At 45.1% G+C, this 26,742-nt stretch overlaps 1 protein-coding gene across 1 annotated transcript in view; it reads left to right on the top strand.

The window, feature by feature from the left end:
- The first annotated feature begins 591 nt into the window (after positions 1-591).
- TMEM165 (transmembrane protein 165) overlaps positions 592-26,742 on the top strand; it is a 31,294-nt gene continuing 5,143 nt past the window's right edge. Inside the window, exons 1-4 of the mRNA XM_044226116.1 lie at positions 592-1,020; positions 14,770-14,995; positions 25,453-25,628; positions 26,190-26,372. Coding sequence (XP_044082051.1) covers positions 814-1,020; positions 14,770-14,995; positions 25,453-25,628; positions 26,190-26,372 — 792 coding nt within the window. The 5' untranslated portion in view covers positions 592-813. The remainder of the gene's footprint in view (positions 1,021-14,769; positions 14,996-25,452; positions 25,629-26,189; positions 26,373-26,742) is intronic.

The raw sequence follows: 26,742 nt of genomic DNA, 5'->3' as shown, positions 1-26,742 counted from the left end.
TCTGGTCTGGGGATAATTACAGGCAAACAAATATCTAAAACAAGTCTTGAGGATTTTCGCCTCTAATTTCCGAAGTCCCATTTCAGAGATTTGTTTTAAATCGCACTTGACTCTCCAACACCGCCCTCCATAGATGGCCGCACGTTCAAGGCGGCACCGAGAATAGAGAGTGCGGCCCCGGGCTAGGTGTGGCGGTCCCCACAGCGAGCGCCACGTAACCACAGCGCTCCAACTAATTCAACACCTAGGACGGGCTAAGGGAAGCGTAGGCCGGCCCGGATATTAGGGCCGAAAACTCGGGCGGGAGCACAAGCAACCGGCCGGGCGGTCCCGGGTCGCCGGGCAGACACCTGGGAGGAAGGATACGCGTGGAGCGCGAGAGGGATGCGAGGCGAGGAACGTCACGCGGCCGGACACCTCCCCGGAGCGCTGGGTCCAATGGGAGGAGGGCGTGAGCCGCACCTCAACCTGCACGCGGACGTCACGACGCCGAGGAGGACGCCGGGCCAATGGGAGGCTGTCACGGGCAGGGGCGGGGCCCTGAGGAATTGGGCTGGGCCGCAGCGAGACAGTTGGCTGAGTCCTGTGGCCGCCGCGGGAGAGGGGGAGGGCCGAGGCGGTCGCTGCGGACGCCGGCCTGCTCTAAGCTTCTCGCGCGTCCTTGCCACTTCCCGCATGGTGTCGGTATCTCACTGAGCGGCGGCGGCGGCGGCGACGCGTGAGGGACGCACGGCGGGGGCGCTTGGGGTCGACGTTTCCCGTCGCCGGCACTTCCTCCTGCGGCGCCCGTGCGTGGCCGTCTGGGCCGGCGGGATGGCGGCGGCGGCCCGGGGGAGTGGCCGCGCATCGGCGCCCCAGCTGCTTCTGCTCCTGCTCTTCGCGCTGCCGTGGGCCCCGACCGGCGTCCGCTCCGTCCCCGACGAAGACCTTAGCCACCGGAACAAGGAACCGCCGGCGCCTCCCCAGCAGCTGCAGCCGCAGCCCGCGGCCGTGCAGGGCCCCGAGCCAGCCCGGGCCGAGGTGAGCAGGACGGGCCGGGCCGGCTGCGGAGCCGGTGCGCTGGGTACCAGGCTCGCGGCCGCGGGCAGCGCCCTGCTCGGCCCCGGCGGCCGGCGAGGGGGAGGGGAGCCCGCCGCCGCTCCTTGCGGGTGGAGACGGTGGAGGGCGCTTCTTCCCGGGTCGGGCCCGGCCTCGCCCGGCTCTTTATGGGGGAGGGGAAGGGAGCGCCCCGCCCGGCGTCCGCGGGAAGCTTCCCGCCCGGGGGCGCCGGGATGCTGCGGCCGAGGGATGAGCTTCTTGTTGACCCGCGGTGTCCTCAAGAGCGGCAGATACCCGTCCCGGGTAGGAAGTTTTTAACCGAGGACGATGGAAGCTTTTCGTGTTCCCTGAGGATAACAGCATCGGACGTTTCGGTGTTGAAACCGCTCGTCCCAGACGCTTCCCCGGATTCAGTTTTGCACGACCTGTGTGTTTTGCCCAATGTATGTGGATTATGAAGCGTGACTCACTTTTTTGAAAACGTGCTCTGGCTTGCAGCAAGTAGCCCTCGGGAATGCAGAGGAATAGCCAGTCAGAGTGCTGCGGCGGTGTGGGATGGCAAAACCTAAATTCCCGACCATACCAGAACCCGGCCCTTTGGTCTTATTAACGTCTTAATTTACGTTACTAGAATCACTGAGTCGCTTGTATGCAGACCCTCGGCGGCATTTTTAAATGCCTTCCCTGTAGCCAGAAAGCTTTGTCCCCATTTCCAGTTAGGACTCCTGAATTGAGGCCTCTGGGGTCTCTTCTCGTGGGGGAGGTTTGCGGTTCCGCCTCTCCTCCCTCCGCCCAGGCAGGCTGCATTTAGCCAGACACCGCCTAACGCGTCTTTCTGTAATGGAGTTCTCTCCTACTGCTCAGAAACCCTCAGTGAGTTGCCCCCGCATACTGACTTCAGTCCATCCTCTTCTGCCGGATGTTGAGATTTCTTCCTGATTTGGCCCCAGTCAGCCTCCAGGCTTTTTGGACACCACTCCCTTGCTCATAGGCAGTACTCAAGCCACTCAGCCTGGACATGTGCCACGTACTCTGTGGCCCGTCTCCCCAGCGGGGAACCTCCCAAAAATGGTTCCTGAGCTTGGGGCGGGCTGTCTGAACCGTCCCCACCTCTCCAGATACCTACTCAGCAGATACCTACTCGTTGAAGACTTCCCTAAAACTTCTAGTTAAAAGTGATTTCTCTCTTGCCTGTCACTCCCGGGCTCAGCTGACCCGGCTAGCCATTTCCACTTATGAAATGGAACTAAAATGCTGATTCATCAAATGTATTCTTAGTGTTTATCCTTTAGGTTTGTGTCATTTAAGCTCATTATCTGTCATTAACTCATTATTTTCAAACTAGACTACTTTTGGTTAAGTAACTTTGTGAGTGAGAGAGATTTTGAATGTAACATTCCAGGCCTTTCATCATCATAGTTTTAGTCACATAGTGATTTTTGAGATATAAATAGTGGTAGGTGTGGCTACTAATAATACCTTTTTAGGCAGCAAGGAAAAATCTAGCCTTGTAAAATAAAGACAGCAGTGTGCCATGACTGTATTTACGTGGACTTAAGGATCCTTGTCTTTAAAACTGGAGATGGGAAGGGAAGGGGCAGGCACAATATAATATGATTTTTGTCTTAAATATTTTGACGCACAGTGGACCCTTGAACAATGGGTTTGAAGTGTATGGGTCCACTAATATGTGGGTTTTTTTCAATACAGTACTGTAAATGTATTTTCTCTTCCTTACGATTGTAATATTTTCTTTTCTTTAGCTTACTTTATTACAAGAACACAGTGTAAAATGTGTGTAACATACAAAATACGTGCTAATTCATATCAGTGTGTGTTATCGATAAGCCTTTCTGTCAGCAGTAGGCTATTAGTAGTTAAGTTTTGGGGAGCCCAAAGTTATGTGCAGATTTTCTACTGTCTGTTGGGGGGTGGCTCAGCACCTCTAATCCTGCATTGTTCAGGGTCAGCTGTATTCTTGGTGGTTCTTTTAAGATAGGAATTTTTTTTATTTTAAGATTTTATTTATTTATGTGTTAGCACAAGCAGAGGGAGTGGCAGGCTCCCCGCTGAGCAAGGGGCCCTACTAGGGGCTCATTCCAGGGATCATGACCTGAGTAGAAGGGAGACACTTAACCTGATGAGCCACCCAGGTGCCCAAAGATAGGGATTTATTCTAAATTGTTCTGTATTGTGGTAGAATCTGATTATCTTGTTTTAGTCATGTTTTCATCTAAGGTTTTGATAAGGCTCAGGTTTTTTCTCTAGGGTGCTACAGCATTTTGGAAGAGATTGTTCTTTCTAAACTAAAACATGTTTTCTACACTATGTAATTTAAGGATCCTTTGGTTTTTTTGTCCTGTTATAAGTAAGATATGGTCAGAGTTCAATTTAATAACTATATAAGCAAAGGCTGATTGTTGCTGGGTATCTGGAAGTTTCAACCAGTTTGCTTTACAGCTACGCCCAGGAGCTTTTAAAAGGGTAGGTTATTTAAATTTACTTTTTTTCATGCTGCTGTGTGAGAGTGGACTTCTGAAAATGGGTGGGGGAGAATCTCTCCTTCACTGGCAGACATTCACATGTAGGATGTTTTATGAAAATGTTATACCTCAGGATACTTTGAAGCAAGATAACTGAACTTCTGACAGGGCTTTCTACATTGTCCCCCCCCCCCCCAATAATCAGCTAAAAAAGTTGGGGCTTCACTCTCTACTGACAGTTACAAATAAACCCCAGTTTACAAACCCATGGGAAGAATAGTTGTTGGTCACTTGGATCCTTTCATTTATGCAGTTTTTGCTTCTAGTGATTTACTTAGGTTTTGTTTTGTTTTTTTCTTTTTCTTTCCCTGGGCAGAGCATGTAATCCAAGAAGCCTTAGGTCCATTTAGTTGAGGGAGATCAGACAGATTTTATAAGGCAGTTTACAATTAGCTGCGTATTCTGGATGTTCACAGAACGGCTCTGGTTGCATAGCACAGTTGATAAAGCCACAAAAGCCTATTACCTCACCCAGTACAAATTCTTGTTACTGTATTTCTGCTTTACTGTTTCTTGGCATTTCTTTTATTTATTATCTTTGAACTGTGAGAAGGCCTTCTGTGCAATATTTTATTTTTTTATTTATTTAATTTTTGTATTGACATATAATGTATTATTTGTCCCAGGGGTGCAGGTATGTGAATCATCAGGCTTACACACTTCATAGAACATACCCTCCCAATGTCCGTAACCCAGCCGCCCTCTCCCCGCCCCTTCAGCCCCCAGCAACCCTGTTTGTTTTGTGAGATTAAGAGTATCTTACGGTTTTGTCTCCCTCCCGATCCCATCTTGTTTCATTATTTCCTTCCCTGCCCCCCACAACTCCCCACCTTGCCTCTCAAATTCCTCATATCAGAGAGATCATATGATGTTTGTCTTTCTGATTGACTTATTTCGCTCAGCCTAATACCTGCTAGTTCCATCCATGTCATTGCAAATGGCAAGATTTCATTCCTTTTGATGGCTGCATAGTATTCCATTGTGTATATATACCACCTCTTCTCTATCCATTCATCTGTTGATGGACATCTAGGTTCTTTCCATAGTTTGGCTCTTGTGGACATTGCTGCTGTAAACATTCGGATGCCGTGCCCCTTCAGATCACTACCTGTGTGATAATTTTATAAACATTTTTCCATTTTCATGAGGTTGCACTCATGCTCCATCCACCCAACCCCAACTGCTCAGTTCTAGCCTCTTTATAGCAAAGATAGAGGCTGTCAGGTGACTCTTGTCTTACTCATGATTGCTCTGTCAGAATGAAGTGATCATTATGTTACAGATTTTGTTTGGTGGTATTCTACTGTCAAAGCAATTAAAAAAAAAATCAGTGAAGCTAAATACATTTAATACATTTCAAATCTCACTTTATAAATACATTATAAAATTAACAAAAATAAGGTTTAACTCATTAAAATGCATTTACAAAAATCTATTAAATACATAGTATTCTAATATGAATTAACAAGTAACATAAAAAGTAAAAAACATCAAACCTAACCATTCACAGATAAAAAGACATTCTAGTGAAATTTATAATAAAACACAATTTTATCTTTAAATACAATCTCTTATTTTTTATATTTGCTTATTAATTAAAAACTTTTTATTTAGGGAGAGAGCATATACGAGCAGGGGAAGAGGCAGAGGGAGAGGGAGCATCTCAAGCCGACTCCCTGCTGAACCCGGCGCCCGGGTCACAGGATACAGGGCTACATCTCAGGACCCTGTGGTCACCACCTGAGCTGAAATCAAGAGTCTTGATGCTTCACTGACTGCGCCACCCAGGCACCCGTACAAGTCTTTTAAAACCAGGTTTTTCCATGGTGTCTTATTTAAATTGCACATATATTTTTGTGCACATTTTCCATCTTGTGGGAAAGGCATTTCTGACTTGTTATTATGGTAAAGTAACAGTGAGGAGACCGCTTTCAGCCAATTCTAAACATTTTCCTCTAGACCCCTTTATCTCCAGATTTCACCTCTTATATGATGACCTTTGTCAATCGGCTTTCTTGCTGTCTTCTTGGAGGTAGACCAGCCCTTGTTTCACAGGCATGGGCGGCCGTTTGGAGGTGCCCCTGGGGTTCCCAGGCCGCTTTCGTTCAGTCACTGCCGCGGTGTGCTCATCTGAACTCTAGGACTCAAGTAGGAGCTGTTGTTTGCCTTGTTGGCATGTTCATCCTTCTCTTGAAGGTGAAGAGAAGGAACACTTTTCTAAAGGAAGAACTTAGCCCCCCCCCCGTTCCATCTTTCAGTTTGGAAATAATTTTAATTGAGTATGAGTCTTATTCAGCAATTTTTTTTTTTCGCATCTCAAGATATAAATCATTTGCATCTGACCCCCAAATTCAGATACTGAAATGGTGGTATCTGAACAAAGGCAGACACTGGCGTTTCACCACTGACTGGTCTTACAATGTAACTGGATAGTGGGATCCCAGAGTTACAGTCCCAGCCTGTGAACCACCTGGAGCATCTCCACTTCTGCCTTTCTCCGTGTGTGGGGCCAGACTGCCATCCTTTCCACCTCTTCTCCGTGTCCCGTGCCTGTTCTCTTCTGACCTCTACTACTTGTCCTCCTCACAGTCTTTATTCTCTCCCTTTCATTGGCTCCTTTCTGTCTGCTGACACCAGCCCATAGTCTTCTCCTTTTTGGAGAAGGGGAGAAAAAGACCAATAACTTAACTACTTGACTGTGTTTGTTTATATTCTTCAGTTTTATAAATTAGATTTTTTGGAAAGGTTTTATTTATTTGTCAGAGAGAGAGGGAGAGCGGCAGGCAGAGGGAGAAGCAGGCTCCCCACTGAGCAGGGAGCCTGATGCAGGACTCGATCTTAAGACCGTGGCATCATGACCTGAACCAAAGGCACATGCTTAACCCACTGAGCCACCCAGACGCCCCTTGACCATATTTCTCACTGGGGATTAGGGAATTAACTGCTCTTTTGCCTCACTCTAGTCTTCCTTTTTGGCTTCGGTCTTTGTCTTTTCACTGAAATTCGGTTTTGAAGGGTACCTAAACCTCCCTACTTGCTACATTCTGGGGGTCCTTTTCAGCTCTCATTTCACACTGTTCACCCTCCTCTTTAAGAGCCTTTACCCCGTCTTGGCCGGATGTCCTTGAGTCTTAGTAAGTTTCAGTCTCTCCTCTTAGGTTATGTTGAGATAACAGTGCTCAGGTTTTTGAGAAGCTGGTTAAATGGCATATATTAAAATACTTGGCATCTAGTTAGTAGCTGAGCGAGTGGTGCCTGCCCCTAACTTGACCATCTGTGGTGCTCTCCTGCCTGGCCCTCTGACTGTTTAAGACAGTTGTAGTGTTGCTGCTGTTTTTTTCCCCCGCTCCGCCCCCTCCCCCAAGTAAAGACTTTCTCTGAGGCTCGTTTTTTCAACTTAATCTAGTTTCCCTTTCCCTTGGAAATCCCATCTACTCGAGGAGCCCTAGCTGATCAGTGTAGGCTGTCAGCAAGCAGACGCACACCTCGAGACTGGGCTGGACTCCGCTCAGGTGTCCCAGTTCTGGTGGCCTCTTGGAAGCTTTCATTTGAAATGCTTTTTACTGCCTCCCGGTGAACGTATCTGAAACTAAACCTTGTTTTTTTCCCACTTGCCCACACACTTTGTAGGAATATAAATATTCCTCCCAGTACACCCAGCAGAAAACCTTACCATTGTCTTTGATCCATTCCCCCCGCACGACCACTTTTTCAAGTTCTCTTGATGTTTTCCCTTTCCATCATGTGCAGAATTGTCCTTTCTGCGAAGTGTCTTCAACATTGGTCTTATGCGGCTGATCTCCTCATTCACTGGTCCAGTGGCTGCCAGCCTTCTCTGCTTTCTGCCCTGATCTATTAGCCACAGTGCCTTGATCGCATTTGTGGCTTCTGCTCAGACTTTTCAGGGCTTCTTGCTGGTCAGAACAAACAGGAGTTTCAGTTTGGGCTCAGTTTATCTTTCTCGTCGTACCCCAGCCATGCATCTGATGGGTTTACTCCCTGTTCTCAGAACATGCCTGTAATCTTTCCGGTTGTCCGTCCTCGCAGTGAGGTAAGGGCATGTGCCCCGGTGCATTTTGAAGTTGGAGGGGCTGGTCCCGAATCCTGCTGAGGCTTCAGGGAGGCTGACAAAATGAGAGCCCACTTCCCGCGTTGGTTAGAGGTTGCCCCACAGGTGTAGCTTCTCCAGACTGCCAGGCAGTGAAGGGGTACAGAGCCCCTGCTTTCTGGTTGAACCTGCCTGAAACCCATGAATAGCCTTTGAAGAATTGTTTCTCCATAAGCAGAGCGAGAGATTGGGTCGAGAGATTTTTGAAGCGATACACAGCAGGTGTCTGTAGTCATGTGTATGGAAAACACCAAAAAAAAAAAAAACCCCACAGAAAAACCCCACAAGTACAAAGAACATAGAGTGAAACAGTATGTCTCCTCCTCCTCTTGTATTCTAATTTGAGGAGTCAGCAGACTACGTTTTACCACTGGCTCCTAGGTTATTTTTTGTTTTTGTTTGTTTTTTAATATTTTTTTATTTATTTGACAGATCACAAGTAGGCAGAGAGGCAGGCAGAGAGAGAGAGGGAAGCAGGCTCCCCGCTGAGGAAAGAGCCCGATTTGGGGCTCGATCCCAGGACCCTGAGATCATGACCTGAGCCAAGGGCAGAGGCTTAACCCACTGAGCCATCCAGGTGCCCCATAAAGAAAGTTTTTTACTGGAGCAGAGCAATGCTCTTTCATTAAAGTCTCTGTGGCTGTTCTCCAGCTCCAACATCTGGGGTTGCGTAGTTACCGCAGAGACTTTGTGGCCCGTGAGATTAAACATTGTCCCTTTAAGAAAAAGTTTGCCGACGCCTGGGTGGCGCAGTTGGTTGGACGACTGCCTCCGGCTCAGGGCGTGATCCTGGAGTCCCGGGATCGAGTCCCACATCGGGCTCCCAGCTCCATGGGGAGTCTGCTTCGCTCTCTGACCTTCTCCTCGCTCATGCTCTCTCTCACTGTCTCTCTCTCTCAAAGAAAAAGTTTGCCAACTCCTGTTGTGGTCATCCTGGTTTCTTTCCTGTAAACACCCCCTGTTAACTGATCACTGAGACCTGGCATGCATTAACAGCGATACCGTACTATACCGCCCTCCCTCCGCACCCCTCCACACACACACACACAATGACTACACGCATAATAGCTGCTTTTTTCCAATTTAAAAATATCTTCCCGATTTTTCTTTATTGGTATAAATAAAACATTCTAATTTTTACTTTTCTTCTATTTTAGAAAACATTCTGATACACAGAGCAACCCTTTGTTTAACCAGTTCCCTGTCGATGGACATTTAGTTACTTTGTCGTCTGTTACTACGGATGACATTACATTTGCACATGTTTCTAGTACAGAGAGATGAACTCCCCTAGGGCTCCTGTCATAAACTTCGCTTCAGACGTGTACCTGCCGTGCCCACGGAATGCATTCACTTTCTCCTGAGGCTCGCAGGTGGTTAGGGGTGGGAGGCGTCGGGCTAGGACTTGCTTACGAGCTTCTCTGTAAACTGGATCTTGGGGAACCAAGGCGAATCAGAAAAAGGATGTAGGAAGGGCGGTAGGACTGCGTGACTGAAGGCTGGTGGTTATCAGAAGCTCAACAGATTCTTGTGTTGCGCTGCCCAGAACTGTAGCCCGAGCCATGTGGCCCTCCTTCCGCACTGGAAAACTGTGGCTTGGAAGTGGGGACGTGCGTGAGCTGGGTGTGCTGAGTAGGTAGATGTCCATGTGGAGAAAAAGGAATGCCATGTTCCCAGAGTAGTGCTTTGGCTATGTCGGGTTGAGTAAAATATTATTAAAAGTAACTTTATCTGTTTTTACATTTTTAAAACGTGGCTACCAGAAAATGTAAATTCTGTGGCTTGCGTTATTTTCTGCTGGACGCTGCTGCTCTGGCCCATTCTTCCATAGGGAGCGTGAGGCTTATCGTTAGTGACCAACTTAACGAACCAATTTCGTTTTACAGGGATGAAACTGGCCATTGTGGTACATTGTGGTTGCTGTGTGTCCCTGAGTGCCTCTATGTGGCTAGGCATCATCCTAAAGCTTTCTGTGTGGGAGCTCATTTAATTTTCACAGCAGCCCTACAGCTTGAGTCACGGGGAGGTAAGCTTCTGGGCCCAAGGTCGTACAGTAAGTGGTAAGGCCTTGGCTGTGGCCCCGGGCAGTCTGATTCCAGAGCCACGCATTAAACCGCTACAAGTTACCCTGAAGGTGAATTAGAAAAAGGAGACGCTCCCTGCACACTGTAAGCAGTTAGGTCTTTGACAACCAGTGATCATTTTCTGACCCTGTTATTAGCATTTTAAAAATTTTTTAAAGTTTTAAAAATCGACCTCCGTAATACCCTGATGCTTCAGTTTTCAATTCTTATCACAGTGGTTGGTGGTTTAACACTATTTTTTTGGATTTCCAAGACTAGCCTAATATATGATAAAAGCTGCAGGTTGATTTTCTTGTGTTGTATATATAGCAAGTTTTTAAGAATATGTGGTTTTTTGTTTTGTTGTCCTTGCAAGGCAAGTTTTATTTTGTCGTCATATCACAGAGAAACAGGCTGAGTAATAAGTCCAGGGCTTTATGGTTGGGAATTATAAGGTCAGGAGAATACGCAGTTTTGATCCCTGTGTTTTTAAAAGTAAACATTTTCTGGTTTTGAGCTTAGAGCTAATTGATTATAAATGGTGTATATTTATTCCTAAACGTTTTCTTGGATTTCAGATCCTAAATACTTTGCAGTGAAATTCCTTCATACAGGAGGAAAATGGTTGTATTAATGAGAGCCAAGTTGAAATGCTTATTTTTTTTAATGATGCTTAATGATCTAGGGTATTTGAAGAGAAAGGAAGCTCATCATTAAAGGACCGTCAGCATAGATGGAGCTAAAATGGTCATGGAGAGAAAGCAAGAATTTCTTTTTTTTTAAGAGTTTGTTTATTTGAGAGAGCAGGAGAGGAGGGAAGGTCAGAGGGAGAAGGAGACTCCCCGCTGGGAAGAGCCCGATGTGGGGCTCCATCCCTGGACTCCGGGACCAGGACCTAAGCTGAAGGCAGTCGCTCAACCAACTGAGCCACCCAAGTGCCCAAGAAAGCAAGAATTTCTTAAAATGGTAGTTGGTTAATAAAGAGCTGGCTTCCAAGGCTGTCCTTTTGATTTAGTCCTAACATCAGATATTTTCTAAAACATTAAATTGCCCCAGTTTTTAGCTCAGAGGTCTCGTCTGATAAATGCTTAAATCTTGCTGATCTTTACTGTGGAATTGGGACTCCCGTTCCTGTCGTGAGTTGAGGAATGCCGTGTGCACTAAGAATTTAGAATTTTATTCTTAACCTCTGACATCTCTGACTAGGACCTTTGTAAATCAAAATACTTCTGTTTTTTACCCTGTCAAATATCATATGTGTTTCTGGAGTTTCTTTCTTTTTTTCATCTCTTAGGTTTCTAGAGATTCATGGGCTTTAAAAGTTAATTAAAGGTTGGCTGTTAGGCTGGGAGGAGACATTCAGAAGCGATTTGTCTAGCCCACAGTTTCCCGGCCTGGGAACTAGAGATGAATTCTTCGCTGTGGACGTTGGGGCCGTCCTGAGCATGGCGATCTGTCCATAGCAGCACCTGTGGCTTTTGCCTGTCACATGCCAGGAGTTCACCCTCAGTTGTGACAGCGTCTCTGGACATTGCGTTAAGACCCCTGAGGGACAAAATGGTCCTGGTGGCGGACCTCCGACACAGTGCATGTCCTGTGAGGGGAGGGCCTCTTCTCTGGAACTCTGACACAGAGGAGGAGACTGGCTGCCTTCTCTAGCCATCCAGTATGGCCTCACATGGCTGGCTTGGGGGAGAACTCTTTTCTCTAGGGGAAGCTAAAATCTGCCCCCTAAAGCTAGCACCTGCGACTTTCTAGTTCTATCTCTTGGGACCCCGCAGTGTAGATACAGACCCGCAGACTTTTTGCGGCCATGGGAACATAGGCACCTAGTTTCTCTTTGTCTCTTCTTTGATTGTTTTAGAGCCTGAGTTGGAAACTTTTTTTTAACGGGCCAGGTAATATTTTAGGTTTTTAAGGTCTCTGTTGCATAATTTTCCCTTCCTTCTTCCATCTCTCCCCTTTCTGCCCCTCTTTTTATTTTTTGCAACCCCTTAAAAATGTAAAAAAAAAATTCTTTCTTTTAAGGATTTTATTTTTTGGACACAGAGAGAGAGAGACGTATCCAGAGAGGGGACATGAGCAGGGGGAGAGGGAGAGGAAGAACAGGCTTCCTGAGGACCAGGGAGCCCAATGCGGGACTTGATCCCGGGATCATGACCCGAGCTGAAGGCAGATGCTTAATGACTGAGCCACCCAGATGCTTCTATAAAAAACATTCTTAGCTGACACAGGCTGGTCGTGGCCTCTCAACAGCCTGCCACCCCCTAGCTTGAGAGCCTCTTCTGTCTGGGATGATCTTCAGGGGGCAGAGCCTTCTCCACGGTGGTGCCCCAGAACTGTGCAGGACTTTGGGTGAGAGCTGGGCAACACAGAATAATGGACTTGTCACTACCTATTAAAAAGTACTTCAGGTACTTCTTGCTTCTTGGAGCATGGTCACATTTCAGCTTAAAATGACCTTAATGCCAACCAAGACTTAGGTTTCTCGGGTTTTTTTTGTTTTTTTTTGTTTTTTTTTTTTTAATTAACACAGAGAGAGATCACAGTAGGCAGAGAGAAAGGCAGAGAGAGAGGGGGAAACAGGCTCCCCGCTGAGCAGAGAGCCCGATGCAGGGCTCGATCCCAGGACCCTGAGGTCATGACCTGAGCCGAAGGCAGAGGCTTAACCCACTGAGCCACCCAGGCACCCCAGGTTTGTCGTTTTTTATTAGACCACGAGACACCTCCTAGGATTGTTTAGACACTGGCATAGCACTGTCATATATCCAGCTCTGTATGTGTACATCTTTTTAAGTTTTAATTTTTTTTTAAAAGATTTTATTTATTTGAGAGAGAGAGAGTGAGCGTGAAAGGGGCAAGGGGCAGAGGGAGAAGCCGACTCCCTGATGAGCAGAGGGCCTGATGTGGGACTTGATCCTGGGACTCCAGGATCATGACCTGAGCCGAAGGCAGTTGCTTAACCAACTGAGCCACCCAGGTGCCCCAGTTTTAATTTTTTTTATTGACGTGTAGTTGACACGCAGCATTACGGGAGTTTCAGATGCACAGCATGGTGATGCGACAGCTGTGTATGGTTGCTACCTCACAGGTGTGCCTACTGTCTGTCACCAGACAAGGTAACCATGCACCGTTGACCGTATTCCCTGGGCTGTCCTTCTTTCCCATGATGCACTCCCTCCGTAGCTGCAGGCCTGTACCCCCACTCCCCTTCCCCCATTTTGCCCGTCCTCCCACCCCCACCCCTCTGGCAACTATCAGTTCTCTGCAATTATGAGTCTGTTCCTGTGTTTTGCTTGCTTTTTTGTTTTGTTTTTTAGATTCTATGCGTAAGTGAAACCAGATGTTATTGTCTTTCTCTGGTTTCGCTTACCATAATACCCTCTAGGTCTGTCCGTGTTGTTGCAGTGGCAAGATCTTATTTTTTTTTTAAAGACTTTATGTATTTATTAGAGAGAGAGCACACAAGCAGGGGTAATGGGAGAGGGAGAAGCAGACTCCCACTGAGCAGGGAGCCCGACTCAGGGCGCTGATCCCAGGACCCCAGGATCATGACGTGAGAGGTCAAGGCAAATGCTTAACGGATTGAGCCATGCAGGCGCCTCAAGACTCATTATTTATTTATTTATTTGACAGAGATCACAAGTAGGCAGAGAGGCAGGTGAGGAAGCAGGCTCCCTGCCGAGCAGAGAGCCCGATGCGGGGCTCGATCCCAGGACCCTGGGAGCATGACCCGAGCTGAAGGCAGAGGCTTTAACCCACTGAGCCACCCAGGTGCCCCTCAAGACTCATTTTTTTAATGGCTGAGTAATACTCATTGCGTGCGTGTGTGTGTGTGTGTGAGAGAGAGAATACTGTTTCTTCTTTTGTTGGTGAACACTTAGGTTCTTTCCCTGTCTGGCTATTTTAAATAATGCTGCAGTAAACATAGAAGTGCATAGATCTTTTCAAATTAGTGTTTTTGTTTGCTTTGGGTAAATACTCTGTACTGGTTCCTAGGGTCGTTCTATTTTTAAGTTTTTGAAGAGCCCCCGTACTGTTTTCCACATTGGCTGCATCAGTTTACATTCCCACCAGGTGCACGAGGGTTCCTTTTTCTCCACGTCCTCACCAACTTGTGTATCTTATCTTTATGATCCTAGCCATTCTGACAGGTGTGAGGTGGTACCTCATTGTGGTTGTGATTTGCATTTCCCTGATGATGAGTGATGTGGGGCGTCATTCCATGTGGCTGTTGGCCGTCTGGATGTCTTTGGGAAAATATCTGTTTGGGTCCTCTGCCCATTTTAATCAGATTATTGGGGTTTTTTGGTATTTTATAAGTTCTCTATGTATTTTTATGTCCAGCTATATTAAATCACAGCTAGAGCCATTTCTTGCTCTAGCCTGTTGAGAACTTTCTAGATCCTATTTTGCCCTGTAAAATGTTAAAGCAACTTCTCTCTGCTTCCTTTGACTTGAATGTTTAGTAAATATATCTGACTCTTCCATTCAAGTTACAAATAAAAATTTGAATGAGACATAGCTAAGAACTAATCTCCAGTGCTTGGGAAATAGAGTAATTTTAATATTTGGCTGTAGCTGGTCTCCTTAAAAAAATTATTTTGCAGAATTATACTTTGATCTGCATTGTAGCATCTATCAGTTAGAAGTTTTTGGTCATTACAAATGGCTTTCAGAGTGCTTAGTGAGTTAATGATAGTGACAGAAAAGCTTCAGTTCACATTGAAAAATAAAAGAATTTTAAGGGGCGCCTGGGTGGCTCAGTGGGTTAAGCCGCTGCCTTCGGCTCAGGTCATGATCTCAGGGTCCTGGGATCGAGTCCCACATCGGGCTCTCTGCTCAGCAGGGAGCCTGCTTCCTCCTCTCTCTCTGTCTGCCTGCCTCTCTGCCTACTTGTGATCTCTCTCTGTCAAATAAATAAATAAAATCTTTAAAAAAAAAAAAAAAAGAATTTTAAGTAATGATTTTTTCCAAAAAATAGCTGATACAGCTGTATGTATCTTTTTTATTTCAGAAAGGATTTACACCAGCTGCCCCGGTTCATGGCAATAAAGAAGATCCAGCTACCCAGACGAACTTGGGATTTATCCATGCATTTGTTGCTGCCATATCAGTTATCATTGTGTCTGAACTGGGTGATAAGACATTTTTTATAGCAGCCATCATGGCAATGCGCTATAATCGGCTGACGGTGTTGGCTGGGGCTATGCTGGCCTTGGGCCTAATGACGTGCTTATCAGGTGAGTGTGCTTTTTTCCTCCTCCATGACCTTATTGAATTGAGGAGAAAGCATGGTGTGGGGCACTGAGTCATTGACTAGCTAGTCAGGTGCACTTGGGTTGACACAGTTCCAGAATTAAGTAAACAGAAAATAGTTTCAGTTACGTACATTACTAAAAACCATGTTGTACTTTTAAAATTAAAATTTCAAAGTTTGGAAGAAGTTCAGACACTTGGAAGCTGAAGACCATCCTGCTCAACAATATTTGGGGACCCATCAGGAAATCAAAGAAGAACTTAATCAATTTATGGAAACCAATGAGAACGAAGACACATAGATCCAAAACCTACTGCCTACGGCAAAGGTGGTCCTAAGGAAGAAATACATAGCCATCTAAGCCTCACTCAAAACAATAGGAAAGTCCTGAATACACACACTGTCTTTACACCTTAAAGATCTGGAGAATCAACAACAAATTAAACCTAACCCACACATGAGAAGGGAAATTACTAGGATTAGAGGAGAGATCAATGAATTAGAAATCAGAAATACAGTAGAACATGTTAATGAAACTAGAAGCTGGTTCTTTGACAGAATTAATAAGATTGACAGACCACTGGCCAGACTTATCCAAAAGAAAAGAGAAAGGACCCAAATTAATAAAATTATGAACAAAAGGGGAGAGATCACAACTAACACAAAGGAAATAAATACAATTATTAGAAATTATTATCCACAGCTATATCACAATAAATTAAGCAACCTGGAAGAAGTTGATGCATTCCTGGAAACCTGTAAACTGCCAAGACTGAAACAGGAAGAAATTGACAACCTGAATAGACCAATAACCCATTACGAGATCGAAGCAGTGATCAAAAACCTCCCAAAAAACAAGCGTCCAGGGCTTCCAGTCTCTTTCTATAAGGCCAACATTACCTTGGTCCCCAAACCAGCGAATTTGAGACCCGTATCCCTGATGAATGTGGATGCCAAAATTCTCAACAAGGTCCTAGCTAATAGGATCCAACAGTACATTAAAAAGATTATCCATCATGACTAGGTGGGATTTATCCCTGGGATGCAAGGGTAGTTCGATGTTCACAAATCAATCAGTGTGACAGAAGACATAGAGAAGAGAGAAGAACCATATAGTCCTCTCAATTGATTGCAGAAAAAGCATTTGACAAAATATAGCATCCTTCTCTGATTAAAACTCTTCAGAGTATAGGGATAGAGAGAACATTCCTCAGCTTCATAAAATCCATCTATGAAAAACCCTACAGCGAGTATCATTCTCAGTGGGGGAAAGCTAAGAGCCTTCCCATTGAGATCAGGAACATGACAAGGATGCCCACCATCACCACTATTGTTCAACGCAGTACTAGAAGGCCTAGCAACAGCAATCAGACAACAAAAAGAAATGAGAGGTATTCAAATTGGCAAAGAAGTCAAACTTTCTCTTCACAGATGACATGATCCTCTATGTGGAAAACCCCAAAGTCTCCATCCCGAAATTACTAGAACTCATACAGTAATTTAGTAATGTGGCAGGATACAAAATCAGCGTCCAGAAATCAGGTTGCTTTCTGATACACTAACAATGCAACTGTAGAAAGAGAAATTAGAGAATGGATTCCATTTACAATAGCACCAAAACCACAAGATACCTTGGAATAAACCTAATCCAAGTAAAGAATATATGCTTTACTTGGTTAGTACTTGGAAGTACAAAACACTCATGATAGAAATTGAAGAAGACACTAGAAAGATGGAAGAACAGTCCATGCTCAGGGATTGGAAGAATAAACTTTGTGACAATGTCTATGCTACCCTGAGCAATCTGTACTTTCAGTGCCATCCCAATCAAAATGCCAATGGCATTTTTCAAAGTGCTGGAACAAACAGTCCTAAAATTTGTATTAAACAAGAAAAGACCCCGAATCGCTAAGGAAATGTTGAAAAAGAAAAAGCTGAGGGCATCACATTGCCTGGTTTCAAGCTATATTACAAAGCTGTGATCACCAGGACAGCATGGTACTGGCACAAAAACAGACACATAGATCAGTGGAACAGAGTAGAAAGCTCAGATATGGATCCTCAACCCTATGGTCAACTAATCTTCAACAAAACAGGAAAAAATGTCCAGTGGAAAAAAGTCTCTTCAGTAAATGGTGCTGAGAAAATTGGACAGCTATATACAGAAGAATGGAACTGGACCGTACTCTTATACCAGACACAAAGATAAACTCTAAGTGGATGAAAGACCTCAGTGTGAGACAGGAATCCATCAAAATCCTAGAGGAGAACATAGGAGAACATAACCTCTTTGACACTGGCCACAGCAACTTCTTTCAAGACTTGTCTCCAAAGGCAAGGGAAACAAAATGGAAAATGAACTTTGGGGACTTCATCAAGATCAAAAGCTTCTGCACAGCAAAGGAAACAGTCAATAAAACAAAGAGGCAACCCACAGAGTGGGAGAAGATACGCAAATGACACTATAGACGGAGGGCTGATATCCAAGATCTATAGAGAACTTCTCAAACTCAACACACACAAAACAGATAATCATGTCAAAAAAATCGGTAGAAGGGGGCGCCTGGGTGGCTCAGTGGGTTATAGCCTCTGCCTTTGGCTCAGGTCATGATCCCAGGGTCCTGGGATGGAGCCCCACATCGGGCTCTCTGCTCAGCAGGGAGCCTGCTTTCTCCTCTCTCACTCTTTGCCTGCTGCCTGCCTCTCTGCCTACTTGTGATCTCTGTCTGTCAAATAAATAAATAAAATCTTAAAAAAAAAAATCGGTAGAAGACACTAACAGGCACTTCTCCAAAGAAGACATAAAAATGGCCAACAGACACACGAAAAAATGTTCATCATCATTAGCTATCAGGGAAATTGAAATCAAAATCACAATGACATACCACTTTACACCAGTTAGAATGACAAAAATCGACATGGCAAGAAATGGTAAGTATTCTTGAGGGTGTGGAGAAAGGGGAACCCTCTTACACTTGTTGGTGGGAATGAAAATTGGTGCAGCCACTTTGGAAAACTGTATGGAAGTTCCTCAAAAAATTAAAAATAGAGCTACCCTGTGACCTAGCAATTGCACCACTGGGTATTTACCCCAAAGATACAGATGTAGTGAAAAGAAGGGCCACATGCACCCCAACGTTCATAGCGGCAATGTCCACAATAGCCAAACTATGGAAAGAGCCAAGATGCCCTTTAATAGACAAATGGATAAAGAAGATGTGGTCCATATACACAATGGAATATTAGCCATCAGAAAGGATGAATACCCAACTTTTGCATCAACATGGATGGGACTGGAGGAAATTATGCTAAAAGTCAAACAAAGTCTTACATGGTTTCACTTACCTGTGGAACGGAAGGAGTAGCATGGAGGACATTAAGAGAAGGAAGGGAAAAATGATCCATGAGAGTCTATGGACTTGGGGAAACAAACTGAGGGCTTTAGAGGGGAGGAGGTATGGGTGAGCCTGGTGATGGGTATTAAGGAGGGCACGGATTGCATGGAGCACTGATGTTACACGGAAACAATGAATCATGGAACATTACATCAAAAACTAATGATGTGCTGTATGGTGACTAACATAACAGTAATTTTAAAAAATTTCAGCTCGTCACAGCCCAGATCCATACTCCTCATTTATTCACTAGTTTTTTATCCTTGGTTTGCCTGTGTATACCCTTCTGGGTTTTTTTGTTTGTTTGGTTTGTTTGTTTGTTTGTTTGTTTTTCAGTCCAGATAAGCTTCTGTCTGATTTCTTAGAAATAGGACTCAAGTCCCAACAGAGGATTATAGATTGCAGGACATTTCAAGGGCATGTTGGAAAGCAGTAGCTGTTGAAGGACATACAGTAATCAGTAACAAGAGTCACTTTCAGTTTGTTGTGTTTGATTAAGCTCTTCTTACCCATTATAATACAGGGATGAAATGTTCTCAGATTCCCAGTTTGTGTTACTGTTGTATCGGCTTCAGTTTTTCAAAGAATTAGACCACGAGAAAGTAAACTTAACACAAAATCATGAAGCATAGTTGAGTCGCTGTTTCAGAAACCACCCCAAGCGACCCAGTCGGGCGGAAAACAGCTTTCCCCTGTGAGTCAGGCCTTGGTGGGAACCTCACTGCTAGTAGTGGCCTGCTGATGAGTTAGTTCCTTAACCAGTGAGCCTCAGTGCCCCCTCTGTGGAGTGGAGACGATCACGCCGAGTTCCCATTTCCCTTGGAGGGCTGAGGTCTGTGTAGTGTTGCGGGTGCTGGGTCCTTCACCCCTCCGCACCTCTCCGAACTTGCATGGAAGCTAGTTCTTCAAATACAGAGCAAATTCGTTTTTGGCTGCTTGGATGCCTGTTATGGTTTATGTCATGTTAAACCTATTACACATGAATATTTTACAGATTAAAATAATCTACTTCTCACATTTTAGAAGTTTGCTTTAGTGTTATTCATAATTCATAATAAAAACAATTTTTTTTTCAAAAGCAAATTTTGATATAGAGAATAGGAAAAGTGGAGCGAGTTGTTGGTGAAGTCGTGTGTTGGGAATGAGTTTGAATAATACCAGAGAAATGATTATAACTCTGTGCCTCAAAATCTTTTACGGATTTTGCTTGTTCGGATCTAGCTTGGTCAACACTGTCATCTGCTGCACAAATATGCATACAAATGGAAAAATTTTTTTAAAGATTGATTTAGTTATTTTAGAGAGTGCACATGCAGGGGGAGGGCTGGGAGAGAGGGAGAGAAAATCTCAAGCAGACTCCTCGCTGAATGTGGAGACTGATGTGGGATTTGATCTCAGGACCTTGAGATCACGATCTGATCAGAAGTCAAGAGTCGGAGGCTTAACCAACTGAGCCACCCAGATGCCCCCATAAATTGAATTTTAAAAGAGACTAACAGTTTTCTTCTTCTTCTTTGTTTTTTTAAAGATTGATTTATTTGACAGAGGGAGGGATCACAAGTAGGCAGAGAGGCAGGCAGGGTTGGGGGGGAAGCAGGCTCCCTGCTGAGCAGAGAGCCCGATGATGGCCCTGGCTTGATCCCAGGTCCCTGAGACCATGACCTGAGCCGAAGGCAGAGAGAGGCTTACCCCACTGAGCCACCCAGGCACCCGAGACTGGCAGTTTTCTTTAAGTCTCCAAATGTTACTATTGTTTATAGATGAAGTTACAGTTCTTAATAGTACACAGTTGATTAAATGCAAAATATATCACAAACTAAATACATTTATATTACATTTGTTTAGCTAGTATATCACACTACCTAAAACATTTTTTCAAATTTGGACATGCATCTCTTAATGAAATGATTGAACTGTTTGTTTTTAAGCAGGTTCTGTGCCCAGTGTGGAGGCCAGTGTGGGGCTTGACTTCAGCCTGAGATTGAGAACTGAGCTAGGATCAAAAGTCAAATGCTTAACCGACTGAGCCACCCAGGCGCCCCAGAACTGTTCTTTTAATTAGTTTATATGTCTGTGGACAAATATTTTTATTGACTAAATGAAGTAAGGTTTAGCCTCAACTCTAATCTTTATGTTTTTTTAATAGAGAGGTAAAGGCGGGGAAATTTTATTGACCTAAATAAGTAGATAGTAAGAAATTTTGTTATAACTGTACTCAGTTCATTGGAGTCCTCCTGAGTTTTAGGCTAAAAATTATATACTGGTCTGTCATCACAATAATGTTTAATGGTTTACCAGCTGGCAGTAACACTAAGTAAGATTTTAAATACTGCTCTTGATTTTGTTGAAAGCAGAGAATTGGAAACCATCAAGTATACCAAAAAGAGTTTCTCTGAAATTTATCCAATGACTCTTCGTATACACATTAGTCTTTTCCTTAGAAGTACCTTGTTTAACTGGCTGTATTTAGAAATGATCGAGAAAATGGGAATATTGTTCATTTCAGTGTACTTCTGCCAATAAGGAGTTTTGTTTAAAAACTGTATCACATCATGTATTTTGAATACATTTTGCCAGGCCGGGGAGCTGCAGAGTTAGGTCGTTCAGTTTGCGGAAACTGTCTACGGCCTGACCTGCCGTAGTGGCTCTAATAGGTGAACAGTAAATCATCCAGGCCGGGCTTGCTTTCGGTCTGAAGTCATTTGACTTGGTGTTTGAAGTGAAATGAATGTGACACGCATCTCATGACAACTCCGCTTTAGACACGGCAGCCTGCTTGGAGTGTCACTGGGGCGAGAGAAGACCCCACAGTCTTTGGTGTTGCCTTCGGATGCTCTCTTTGCTTTGTGGTAACAAGACTCTGCCTTAGGGAAAAGGCATTCATTGGCAGTGGTTGGGGAATGAAAGAGGCAGGATTTCTCCGTGAAAACTGTCATTCCTGCCAAGGCTGAAACTCCGTATTTCTAATGCCCTGAGTGTTAGTTCCAGTAAACGAAATGCCATTATTTCTGATGTCATGACCTTACCAGAAACTTGCATAAGACAGGGAAGCCCCAAAGCCTTGTGTCTGGTTTATGATGCCTTGAATGAGGACCCCAGTGGTTTTAGGCCCCCCTCTTTGCTGCCCGAGGGTCTATATTTTTCCATACTTTGGGGAGATGCACCATAGAAAGCTGGGCAAAAGGCACACTGCTGTAAAGGGGACAGAAGGGAAGCGAAGAAGGGATGAGAGAAAGGGGAGCCTGACTGACTCCTTAACCTGAAGCACATGTCAGGCAGATGAGTTTTAGGAAAGAGAAGTCAGACTTTGGGGAAGTCCTTGAGAAAGTAGTCATCGTGGCCCCTTTGTCTGTCCCTGCGTCAGTCCGGGTTTGGAGCTTGCACTTGTAGGTCTTGTCTCTCTCAGACGCTGCTGGAGGGCTCAGTGCTAGGCAGGCCCTTCACTTCGCCGCGGGGTTCACCTGGCCGATCTCGGCCCTTCCACGACGCGGTCTAGTCCTGTGTGCTTCGGGGTTCCATTGCTGCTTCCTCCTCGCCTTTCGCCCATCTCATTCTCCACGCATCATCCGATTTCTGCTTCTGACGCCCTCGGAAAGGCTTCAGTGATCCGCTTTCCTCATTAGAGTCCAGTTTGCATTTCCGTGAGCCCCTCACGCCACATTCCTGGCTGTCCCCACCTTTTTATTCTCTTGGCTCGTGTGTCGCCCTGTGTTTACAGGGTAATTACTGTTTCTGTCTCTGGGGGAAAATTTTGTGCCAATGAATATTCATATTCCCCCCAGTTTTATTCTTGGCCTGTCTTCCCCCCTTCACACAGTGTCCTTATGCAGAGTTTCTCAGCTTAATTACCTGAAAGTCGGCGAGTCCCAGATCTCTGTCTCCGTCCAAGGGATTTTTCTGGGAACTTCCACATCGCCAAGGTGTAGAAGGACCAGGACGTGCAGCTCTGTTCTGACTGTTGCAAAGTACTTGCTTAAAGACAAGTAACGTCTCCCTGTTCCCAGAGCAAAAGTGCCTGAGTGTCTGAGGGAAGGTTTCCAAAGCAGGAGGAAATACAGGGACAGTAGCCAGGAGAAGAAAAAGTAGAAGAAAGCAGGTCGTTTTCTGCTTTCTCTGGAGATGTGAGGCAGAAAACATGGCGTTGGAAGTGTCTGTAAGTATCAGGGTTTTTTTTTTGTTTTGCTTTTTAGATTATCTGAAAGTAGAAGGAAAACTGAGTTTAGGAGACTTAAAGAGGCTTGCTTCATTCCATTTTTAAATTTAAAGCTTTTATGGAAATTATTTTGAACTTACAAAGTTGCATAAATAAAACAGTACAAACACCTATGTACCTTTTATCCAGATTCACTGTTAACATTTTACCTCATTTGCTTTAGTGTTTGTGACCTGTCCATATCTAAATAAAATTATGCATGTGTATGTACATACATGCTTTATATATTTGTAAATATACGTGACCTATACATGCTTTGTAGGTAAGAATGTACATATACACATAATTTATATACAGATTTATATACATGGATAGAGTGGTGCATGTTTTACCAGCTCTGTGTTAGTCAGCCGACCTAAAACTAGCAGTTTTTCCCCTCCTGTAGAGGAGCGAGTCTAGGGAAGGTATTACATTTGGTTCTTTTTAGTCTTTTAATCTGAAATACTTCCATAGCCTTTTCTCATGTTTTACAATATTAATATATTTTTTAAAGACTACACTCCCTCCCCTTCTCATGGATTTCTCATCTTGTGTTTGTCTGTTTTCTCGTGATTGCTTTAAGATTGTGTATTCTTGACCAGAATACGGCGTAGGGGATGTTTGTCCCTTCAGAGTGTCACGTCTGGGAGAACACGATGTCCCTCTGTCCCTCACTGATGTCAGCATTTCTCTTGCTTGTATCTTCTTCCCTGCAAAATGCAGACTTTAAGGGGACACTGTAAGACAATACGGATACTCTGTCCCCACTGTTGGGCTGATTCTCACATGATGTCAGCGTTCCCTTGATGACTGCGGAACGGTGGCTTTCTCCTGCTGGGGCCCCGTCACCGTTGCCCACGGGCCCCGGCACAGGGCGCTAAGAGCTCCTTCCTATCCCATGGGCTTGTCTCTGTGTTGTCAGTAATAAACTTGGGAATTCACATTTTCAGTGGGTTTTAATGACTTAACTATGTGCTTAAATTGTTCCAGATCCGACTGCTGGGAGCCCCTGCAGGCCGGCTCCTGGTCCTCATGTCATGCTCCCCATCATTGGTTTTGCTCACGCTTGTTTTCCCGCCTGACGAGGTAGTGCAGGCGCAGCTTGTGCCCGTCTGCCCAGCCCTGGAGTTAGCTGTTTGCCTGAGGAGCCTTTTCCAGAGGAATGCCGCGAGAAACCGGGGTCTGCCCTTGAAGTGGCCTCATTCCTGAGGTGTCTTTGCTTTGTGGCCTTGTTTCAGTGGACGGAGCTAGAAAATTGGTGTATCATGGATGTGCACACACATCTGTGCAGATATACATGTTCATACATAAAATTAAAACATGTACACATAAGCATAGATTTGATGTCTTTCTAAACAGGATTTTAAAATTTTCAATTTTGTCATGTAGTGAACTGGGAATACATTTGATGTGGTTATACATTTAGTGTTCAGGCAGATTTTAAGTGTCCTCATTTTATAAAAAGAGTGTGTGAAGTAGAGAGTAATTGCATTTAGGGCGCCTGGGTGGCTCAGTCGGTTAAAGCCTCTGCCTTTGGCTCAGGTCATTATCTCAGGGCCCTGGGATCGAGACCCGCCTTGGGCTCCATGCTTAGCGGAGGGCCGTTTCTCCCTCTCCCACTCCCCCTGCTTGTGTTCCCTCTCTTGCTGTGTCTCTGTCAAATAAATAAAATCTTAAAGTAATTGCATTAATTATGTGTATGGAAACATCCTCTGGCCTTTCCATAGTTTTTAAGTTTTAAATACTGAACTGAGAATACTGGTATAATTGTGTTTCATAATTAGGCTCTGGACTCTTGATATCGTTCCAAGTATAGTTTTTTGTATAACTTCTACAGTTGTCCTCTTTTTAATGATAGGAAAGAGTGGTACTGAATAAATTTGAGTCTGCTGTAAATGTTATTTCAATATATGTATAGGAATTTTCTTTTATGAGATCTAATTCAAGTAGTTTAAAAGGAGCAGAGTTGGAATCACACCTACCATGAGAATCTTGTCGTGATGTTTCATTATAGAAGTTTATAATTTAAAGAACTGTGATGAAGAAATACCGCTTACATATGAAGGTGGTACCCAGCTTCCAGGTTATAGGATCCCAGGATCCTTAGAGGGCATCAGCGTTAACTTTCTCCCTGAGGTACTGTGCCCTGCATGACGCGTGGCAAGCCAGTGCCTGGCTGAGTGTGCCTGGAGAGGAAGTTCGTCATCTCCCCGGGGAAGACGTGCCATCTTTAGCCAGACCGGACGGGACCGCCGATTTCATTGGATTAGACCACTGGCTTGATTGAAGCATCCAGAATTGGTGGAGGGAAAGAAGTGGAATTATTTAAGGTTTAATACGGATTAGATTAGCTTCTCATTTGAACCATTTTCCTTTAGAACAAAGTTCGGGTTAAGATTTATTTATTTGAGGGCGCCTGGGTGGCTCAGTGGGTTAAGCCGCTGCCTTCGGCTCAGGTCAGGATCTCAGGGTCCTGGGATCGAGTCGCGCATCGGGCTCTCTGCTCAGCAGGGAGCCTGCTTCCTCCTCTCTCTCTGCCTGCCTCTCTGCCTACTTGTGGTCTCTCTCTGTCAAATAAATAAATAAAATCTTTTAAAAAAAGAAAGATTTATTTATTTGAAAGAGAGAGTGTGTGTGTGAGTGGGGGAGGAGGAGAGGGAGAGAGAATCTCAAGCCAGCTCTGCCGCTGAGCAGGAGCAGACACGGGGCTTGGTCCCCGGACCCTGCGGTCATGACCTGAGCCCCCCAGGCGCCCCGAGACCAGGGCTGAGTTAGGATTCCCGAAGTGCACGACTGCGTGGGTTGGTTGTGCGCATGCTCGTTCACTGGACACACTGCTGCGTTTTCTTCCAGTTCTGTTCGGCTACGCCACCACCGTCATCCCCAGGGTGTATACGTACTATGTTTCCACGGCGTTATTTGCCATTTTTGGCATTAGAATGCTTCGAGAAGGCTTGAAGATGAGTCCAGATGAAGGTCAAGAGGAACTGGAAGAAGTTCAAGCGGAATTAAAGAAAAAAGACGAGGAAGTAAGTCATGGCAGTATAAAATATCCGGACCAAAAAAGCACTCAGCTAAGCACCCTCACTGTCCTGAGGTTCGTCAGTGGCTGTCCCTCCCCGTGTGATGTGTGCGGGCCACCCAGAGATGGCTCGTCGATGGCTTGTCGCGCCCGGTTTGCGATCTCAGGGCTGTCGGTGATGGGTCTCGGGGCGAGTGGGGCTGTGGTGGGCGGGGCCGCTGCGCCGAGTGCCGACCTCGTGTGGGCAGGCGCCTCCCCCCGCGGGGATAAGCTCCCGCGAAGCAGGAACTATGCGTGTGTGTTACGTGGCTTCCCACAGCATTGAGGAGGGTGAGTGCGCAGTAAATCCTGATTTTGTGGCAGAGGAATGGGAGAATTGAGAGTATAGTGTTTGTCGTCGTGTGTGAGAGGTTCAGAAGAAAAGTTTGGGGTCACGTAATTTTAGTTTCTGGGAGCATAGTCTATAAAATTTAAACACTTTTTAAAAGATTAAGTAATTTTGTACTATTTTGATTTGCTTCCTGGGATTAATCTGCCCCTCTCTCTCTCTCTCCTTTTAAAAATTTAGTTTCAGCGAACCAAGCTCTTAAACGGACCAGGAGATGTTGAAACGGGAGCCAGCACCACGATACCCCAGAAAAGATGGCTGCATTTTATCTCGCCCATCTTTGTTCAGGCTCTGACGTTAACATTCTTAGCAGAGTGGGGTGATCGCTCACAACTAACGACAATTGTTCTGGCAGCCAGAGAGGTGAGTGATACCTGAGAAACGGCTGCTTCTGGATTAATAGTGAGACTAAGCCTAACGATGTTACTTTGCTCCAGAGGACCTTGGACGGTCAGTCTGGGCCGAGGGACTGCTTCATGTGCTGGACTGCTTTAGACCTAATTATCCTGATTCTCTTTAAAATGTCGGTGTCCCATTTCTGCATCAGATGGCATTGTGTCCCGGCCGAACTGGCGTCTTTACATTTCTCTCGTTGATCCTCTTCCCTTCGATTTTGCCGGAATGATACTGGGCCAGTTGCCTTGACTTGGTTTTGTCTCTCCTTAGACCTGTAGTATTGCGGGGGTCGCTTTACAAGATACCACTCAGTAGAATGTTAACAACAGCCTAACTG

This window comes from Neovison vison, chromosome 11, assembly GCF_020171115.1.
Source record: "Neovison vison isolate M4711 chromosome 11, ASM_NN_V1, whole genome shotgun sequence".
NCBI classification, from domain to species: Eukaryota; Metazoa; Chordata; class Mammalia; order Carnivora; family Mustelidae; genus Neogale; species Neogale vison.
Note: the sequence above shows the minus strand (reverse complement) of the source record. Positions and strands in the feature narration are given on the sequence as shown.